The 8445-nt window shown below is 38.0% G+C and overlaps 1 protein-coding gene across 1 annotated transcript in view; it reads left to right on the plus strand.

Annotated features, from left to right (window-relative positions):
* The window catches only part of waplb (WAPL cohesin release factor b), a 113635-nt gene extending 106727 nt beyond the window's left edge, over positions 1-6908 (plus strand). Inside the window, exons 19-20 of the mRNA XM_021480269.2 lie at positions 939-1034; positions 5152-6908. Coding sequence (XP_021335944.1) covers positions 939-1034; positions 5152-5217 — 162 coding nt within the window. The 3' untranslated portion in view covers positions 5218-6908. The remainder of the gene's footprint in view (positions 1-938; positions 1035-5151) is intronic.
* Positions 6909-8445: the final 1537 nt, after the last annotated feature.

Here is an 8445-nt window from a genome sequence, read left to right on the forward strand (position 1 = left end):
GTAACTCATATTTACCACAACATTTTCTCTTTTTTAAATCTCTCATTTATGAATTGAATCCATCTACTTGCGTTTTCCTCAAGGTATAAAGAGTATTGTGAATTATTAATGGCAGGTATGCATTTAGCTACAACAAGAGTGCAGTTTGACTCAATATTTTTTTCACTCTGCAATAAATGCTGGCTGGTGCCCTCAGCAGTCCAAACGATGCCTCTTCACTTTAAGGTCAGGACAAACCTGAACCAATAAGAGCAGAGCTTTGTTGTTAATATTCCTTTGCGAGGTTTGAGTGTTGTTTGTCTAAATTGCTGTTTTCAAGTTTCAGCCAGGTATCTGAAGAAAAGCCCCATGTTGTGTTCGCCAGTATTAATGGCTTTATTTTCCGAACTTTAATAGGTGGGCAGAAGAATCCGCTGTAATTGACTCTTCTGTTTCTCTTTCATACCACTGCATTCTGACTGATGTACACGGCCATTATCTGTCTCGCCAATAACCGCTGCCCAGACACAAACACAAAAAGAGACAGCATTTATACTCCGTTTATTTCACCCACTTTTCCGTTTGGATGCATGCTTGCTCACTTTGAGTGTCAAGTCCGATTCGTATTTAAACACACAAAAAAAAATAAAAAATAGACAAATTGACTCAAAGGAGAATTTCTTTTGGAAGCCGCATTGTCCTGTTTGCAGTTTAGATTTATGTTTGGGGCCACGAGTGCATCGGAAGGAGGGAAATATTTTATTTGGATGTGTTTTTGAAGATTGAGTACCATGGAGACTTGGAGCGCGCTGAAAAAATGATGGCCAGTGATGCAGTGCTGCTGCTTTGATCAACAGAGACTTGCTTTTAAAATCTCCAGACTCCCTTTCAGCGCCGGCCTGAAGTGTACTATAACCTCGGAGGAGGAATGGGCTGCTAATGCTGTGTTTCTCTTTCAGATGAATGTGACTACTGTGAGGGAAAACCTGCCAAAAGGGGATTTTTCGGTTATGACGGAGATGTTGAAGAAGTTCTTAAATTTCATGAACCTTACAGTAAGTGCACATGAGTTTTTGCCAGTATAACATGCATTTTAGATTGAGTGGACAGTACAGTAGTCAAGAAGCCAGACATTGTGATGTCATTTTTAAATAAATGCTAATACAATCATTATGATGACTATTTCAGTTTACGGATAATTTTAAAGGGCCATGAAACCTCCGATGGTGTGTACAGTGTTAAATTTTAGATTTAGCGGACATTTGTGCTGAACACGCAGTGAATGCAACGCATCGAGATTCGGTGTACTTTTTTACTCTTCAGCCGTTTGCATTCCCGGCGGTCACAAAAGCTCCCTGTCATCTGACAGCAGAATGTCTTGAGTGATTGACAGCTAATATAAACCAATATAGCGGCAGGGAAGACCGATTTAGCAAGTTTTTAGAAAAAAAACAAAAAACAAATCGCACTACAACCATTATATGCAGTCGCACAAATGCTCCCAAATACATTGTGGTCGCATAGTTTAAATTTCAGGCACATAAAACTAATACAGTTGTGTAGGATTTTTACCGCATTTCAGCTTTCTGATACTATTCTCTGCATCTACCAAGTGCATCTAAGTTACCAAGAAATGCAGAGGATTTTTTCTCTCTCATACAGCCTACAGTATCAAACATTACATTAATTACACTCTTCCAGCAGTTCATCGCATCCAACATCTCGTTTGTCACAGGGGGCATGCTGGAAATTTTCTTAAATGAAAGTAAAAATGCCCAACTGCAGTTAAAGTCGAAAAATAAATAATTTGTCAAATAATTCTATTACTGATGTCTAAGTAAACGTAGTCACTGTCTATTTCCCCTTCGTCTATGTGTTGCCGCTGTGAAAATCAGCGCATACTCAAACTGAAACTATCCTTTTCATGCAAACCTTCCCCTCTTTCGCCACTCAACACTCCCACCTAAACAAAGCAGGACTTGACTGACTTTTATCAACCTGGAGATGACAGGGAGGGGTTTCATGGCCCTTGAGGGCGTACTCGCACTATGCTATGTGAACCAGGCCCGTTTATTGGATCCTTTGAGAAGTCTGTGCTCTGAATCAGGCTCGGGCACGGTACAGTTGGCCGACCCTGGCCCGGTTGGAAGAGGTGTGCCAAAGCGTGGTTCACTTGGGCTTTGGCACTGTACGCTTGTAGAGTGAGTGCACTTACTGTGAACGCAAACTGTCCTAGATTATTAAAGACACAAACCCCTCACTGCACGACAGCTGCACCTTCAGCAAACCTCCTAATTTCTGCAGCACAAGGACTTTACGATTGGTTATGAGCGTCAAAAGTGGCTGTTCTGTAATATCTAGAACAATATTACTCAAGAAATCTCCACTGTGCTGAGAGACAGAGCTTCCTTAACTGAACAGCTCATCATTGATGATGTAAGCGTGCTCAGGCCCGAATGCAATATGAGTGCGGGCGGTCAGGGGAGACGGTAGGGTGGACAAGCGTGCTTCGGCCTGGTTCAAGGCAACTGTACATAGTGTGAGTACGCCCTTAAAAACTAAAAGAATACTGCTGACACTACTAACTAACTATGCCATCTGGAGAAACATAAATAAAGAACAATGATCACACAGTTACCAAATCCACAGAGACAGGATAATCAAAGCAAACTGGAACGCATCTTTTTTAAAAGAAGATGATTGGCAAATCCAGATTTCATCATTGGCAGATTCAAAAAGCTCTCGGGTAAAACAAAAAGTTCCATACAAACATATTTTTGTTGCATGTTAGCAGACCACTGTAATCCACACATGTGGGTCCACACATGAGCTGCAGCACATTTATAAATGCAACACTGACAACCCATGTCTCCGAACAATTCTTCTACTACTTGTGTGAATTACGGTTAACTATACAATGTGCTATCTCAAAGAGTTATCAAAGCTATATCAAGCATATTAATGAAGTTGCATCTCGTTCACAATAGAGCGTGCTGATTGGTTTGAACCAAGTCTTTTTCATGAATTAATGAACAGTTGTGCTGAAAACTCAGTGACGTCACTTTGTACAGGCCGGTACAGACATACAATCTCCATACTGAAATTTACACAATAATCTCATTGCTGTAACGTAGCTTCAACATTTCTTTTTAAACCGGAAGTACGAATTTGCTCTGAACAACATAAAAACAATCAGTGTTCACTTTTTATTGAAATGTATGTGTCCTGATAGTGTTTTTAGCAACATGGGACATATTTATGACTGTCAATATCTCAAAAAGTGTGTTTCGTGGCCCTTTAATATCTGTGCTGCTATGTTAATAGAGTATTTAAAAAATAACATAATTTTGTAGTCCAACACAAAGTTAGCAGAACTGTTCTTTCAACATAAAGCAATACAGTTTTTTTCCCCCAAAGTCCTCTGGGTTATTGCAGAAAATAAGCTTTGTGACCAGAAAAGGTTTATGATTTCTTCAGTTTCATTCATCTTCACAAATGAACACAAGTAAATGGAATGTTGCAGCCTAAATGTAGTCGCCTGAAGCAAAAAGCTAAGTTTGTATGAGCATGAGTATAAACAAAATGAGCTTGGGAATGTATAATAGTGACATTTAACAGCTGCCTTTCAAGACACAAAGTCTTAATCACATAAAAACAACTTGCCTTGGCAATAGATCTTATTTTAAGGCATTTAAATTCAACGTGAGCTGGAAGTTCCTGTATATTGATGTGCTTCCAGCTGAAACTAAATATTGAGTAGGGAGCAGGACTTTTTTGAGCATCATTCCCTTTTAGCAAACTAACAGTGAGAGGAGCGTGGTTACGAATATTGTGACAAAAGTTACAGACATCAACAGAGAAAAAACGCAAGTATAAACGCAGAAGCAAGTGGTCAAACTTTGATTGAAGATTACCAAAACATTTTTTTTTTTGTTTTCCAGTGGATTAACTTGCATGGATTAACTGTTCAACTAAAGAATAATAAGCACAGCTTAAAAAAAAAAATAATAATAATGAAATAAAATAAAAAAAAATAGTACATTTTGATTTCACACAACCCTTAACCTAATATAAAGCACCGGGAGTGCCAGTTATAATAAATCAAATTATCTATTTAATAGTTGAAGCTTTAAAATGTGTATAAATAAATCACAATTTAAATGAACTAATAATGAACAAATAAATAGACATATTTAAATGTGTTTATTTAAATTGTGTTTTTAATAAAGCTATAAAATAATGCATTTATAAAAAACTTTTAAATGTATAAATAAACAAATTTATAAATGTTTTTGTAAATTCATGTTTTAAAATGTTGATTAATCAAACAATAAAAGTGCATTATTAAATCATTTAAAATGCATATGAATACACAATTAAAAAGTTTTTTTAAAGGCATTTTAAACGATTTAGTAATACACATTTGTATTGTTTGATTGATCAGAGTTTGAAAACATGAATTAAAAAAAACATTATAAATATTTTATTTATTTGTACTTTTTAAAAAGGATTTATAAATGCATTGTTTTATTGCTTTATAAAATGACATTTAAAAACACAATTTAAATAAACACATTTAAATATGTCTATTTAATTGTCCATTTAAATTGTTATTTATTTCTAACCAACACTTTTAGTCCTCCATACCCTAAAACCTAATTAATAAACACAGGTGAGATTAAAATGATTGAGCCAGAAGCTCATAAATGCAAACTTGTTTTGTGGTTTGGGACATATTTGTTAATTTTGGGATATCCACAAACCACACAAAATGTGTATTTTTAAACTTTTTTTTTTTTTACTTGAGAAATTAGCAGTTAATTTCACATAATTAAAAGCAAGCCAAAGTAAACCTAGCCCTAGGTAAGTAGGTTTTAAAATCACACACTTACAAGGACACTTTAAAATAAAGTGTGATCTATGAGAGAACTTCCACATGTTAATTAGCTGAGAGGATGAATTGAAACGCCTTAATCTCAGAATGGCCAAAAATTGACTGATTAATTGACCTGTCACTAGAAATTATGCAGCATGAATATATAAAGATAAGTAGCTGATGTGTAAGCATGTTGTAATATCAATACTAATGTTTTGCCTTATCATTTTGCAAGGAAAACCTATATGAAAGTTATACTTATTGACTGACCAATTGTGCTTGTGTGTCCTTTGTAGTGTGATGTTGGCACCACAGGGCAGAAGTCCATCTCCAGGGTCATTGATTATCTGGAACACTGCTAGTGTGCTTAAGTGGAGCTCTACACGCAGACCTCAGCAAACCCAACACCATCATCAGCCAGTACCTCCCTCATTCAGACTGTAGAGAATGAAATTTTAAAGCACACACACACACACACACACACAAACACACACACGCAGAACTCTATTAAACTGAGCTGTTTTGATTGAGTTTGTCACAAGCTGTTCATCCGTTTCGTCTTCAAATGTTTTCATCACGCCGCAATTGTGTTCCTCCCATCACAACCCTGCTTAATCTGCCGTCTATTGATCACTCTCCTTGGAAGGTTGTTTTCATTGGCTGAAATGGCGAGTGGCTCTGATAAAACTTGTTAAAGGAAGTCTCCCCCTCTGTTTGTTTAATTCCACTTTCAAATCTGTCTATTCAAAAGCGCTCCACACTGACCTCAACGTCTGGAGGGTGAATCCAAACGCGGCAATCAAATTTTTTTAGACCTCTTTAAAATGCCGCGAAGACATGCCCTCCTGGTTCAAATCCATTCTCTTCACTTCGGCGTGTTCTCCCTTTGTGTTGCACAAATTCGTTTTTAATCGATAGCACTGTGTCGAAGGTCAGCGAATGAATAAATTACATCACTTTTCATTTAGCTGGGGCAGGAAAAGGGACAGCGGTTCTGGAATGCTTTAGTCGTCCAGACTCCTAACCGTGTAGTTCAAATGCCATAATGTTAACGACCCAGATTTCCAAATCTTACATGGCTTAAATTTAGCAGCGAAGCTCTATAAAAGCATACAAGTCGAATTATGCATGGCTGCATATTCGTATCGTGCATGAGAGAAATTTGAATAATTTCAAATGCCTTTTCCAAGCTATAGGCAATCTCATCTTTGGGTTTGGGTCATGGCTACATGGTAAAGTCAGGTTTTGCAATGATTATCGTGAATGCCCTGCTACCTATGGTTTGGACATGATTAAAATTGCTGTGAGAATAATTGATAAATGTGCGACAGTATGCAACCTTGACTTTTTGTCGTCGACTGAGCCAACTTTCATTCAACATTTTGCTAATTTGTGTCATAAACATCATTTTTACTGCAAGATTGAATCTAGCACTTGATGTTTCGCTGATAAAGCCAGCAGATTGCAATTCTGACCCATAACGTTCTGCTCTTCTCCAGACTGAAAGTGTTTGTTTGCACCTATAACAGTCGCTTTTAATGATAAGCCCGTTTGATGTCAGATGCTCAGGTGTTTTGCTGCCGTTGTCAGTCTTTTCATGACTGGAATAACTAGAATTTTCAATATACACACCTTTGCAAAAGGGTCATTTGGTACATCCCCCCCCCAACAACCCCCCATCCCCCTTCACTGTTTAGCTGTTGCACTCTGTTACATCAAACACTATGATTTGTGCGTATTGGGTTTTGGGCACAGTCCTGCAGTGTCTGAGAGCTCCGAAAATCACAACGGGATTGAATTCACACAGCGGGGGACTGAATGCAGCAACACGAACTGTAAATACTTGTGTACATATTGGCTGTTGGAGAACTAGATAGACTACTTTTCTGAATCCAATCGTTTTATTTTATACCACGTTTTTCTCAGTTGTGTTTTTTTGAGACGAGTTATCGAAAACCAACTGCAGGAACATGATATTTGTACCAATTTCAAAATAATGTCTTTGGTTACTTGTACATAATTTTAACGCAAATAAAAATTGCTACTTTCAGTACTTTTTAAGGTTGTCGTTTTTAATAAGAATGTCATTATTATAACATAGTTATATATATTCTCTCTCTTCTATCTCTGTCTATAGAGATACATACATGCATACATATACAGAAATGTTTGATCATTCTTCTAGAAGGGAGGTCAGGCTCTAATGCATGATGAAAGGTACTCTCTCTGCCTCTGCTCTTATTTCTCCCAAATGTGTCTAATTGGGTTGCGTTCAGGATTCTGTGCAGGCCATTCAAATTTATCAACACACTCATCCATGTTTTAATGTACATTGCCTGATGTAGTGGTGGCCAGTTATGTTGGAATAGGAAGGGCCATGACCCAAATAGGCTATATGCACAGCTAGTGTTTTTCAGCCAATAATAAACTTCCGAAGAAAGCTTAATGTGACTATTTTCAGTTTTACAAGGTTCCTTTTACATCATTGATGCTGTAATTAAAATACATTCAGTTAAATAGATTAAGCATTCATTTAGTTGTTTAAGCGTAAAACAAGATGAAAGATCGTGTAACCCCTAGTGCTGTCAGCAGTGACGTAGATATTTCTACCCCATCCCCGGTACTTAGATCATATATTAGCAAAGCCTTAACACCATGTCCAAAAAAGTGACGTGACCTCACCTCATGCTTAACACCACTGCCAGCCCGGTTTTAACTTTGCGTGATCATAACCCCACCCCCACCTCTTCACTTTGCACGATCATAACGTCCCATTCACACAGGGCTTCATCTCAACGCTTGACAAAGGGCTTGTCTGAAGTTGGGGCTGACACGATCATCGTAGCAGCATCAACCAAAGAAATAAGTCAGCAATCGGCTACTGTCTGAGCTGGTGTATTTGCATACAGCAATCTGATTGGCTGACGCTTCCGTCGGTGCTTGAAAAGTTAAGCAATTACCAACTTCCGCAGCGAGCAACGTCTCTAAAGCAGCGCTGACGGATCCACAATGCAGTTCGGCAATGCCTGACGTCAATGGAGCGTAAACACACCAACAACCCCTCACATCAACACCCACAACCCACCCCACCTTATTTTTTTTCCCATATTTTGCAAGATCACCGAGACCAACTGTCTTAATTTCATGGATTCGTAAGCAAGACCAAACACCTCAACCCTCCGGTTATTTACTTCTAGAGGGCCCCACCTTTAATCTTGCTGGTGGGCCCATGCATTTGTAATTTAATGCAATGCTTCTTGCTTGGTCTGGGACCCACTTTATATCGTATATCTATCAGGCAGTGAAGATCACAGTTTTTTTTTTTTTTTTTTTTTTTTTTTTTTCAGACCTAAAACATGCCGATTTTTATAATGGAAAGACCGTTCACTGGAAGCCCTGGTGCTGGCTGGCTGAAATTAAAAGCCTGTGCATATACACCATTGTTCCCTCATGTTGGGAGCATGAAATTTTCCAAAATCTTCTTTCACTGGAACTATGGGGCCAAGATCTGCAACCCTGAAAAACAACCCCACACCATCATCCACTAAACTTTACCCTTAGCACAATACAGTCAGGCAAGTACAGTTCTT

Source organism: Danio rerio, chromosome 12 (assembly GCF_049306965.1).
Source record: "Danio rerio strain Tuebingen ecotype United States chromosome 12, GRCz12tu, whole genome shotgun sequence".
Lineage (NCBI taxonomy): Eukaryota > Metazoa > Chordata > Actinopteri > Cypriniformes > Danionidae > Danio > Danio rerio.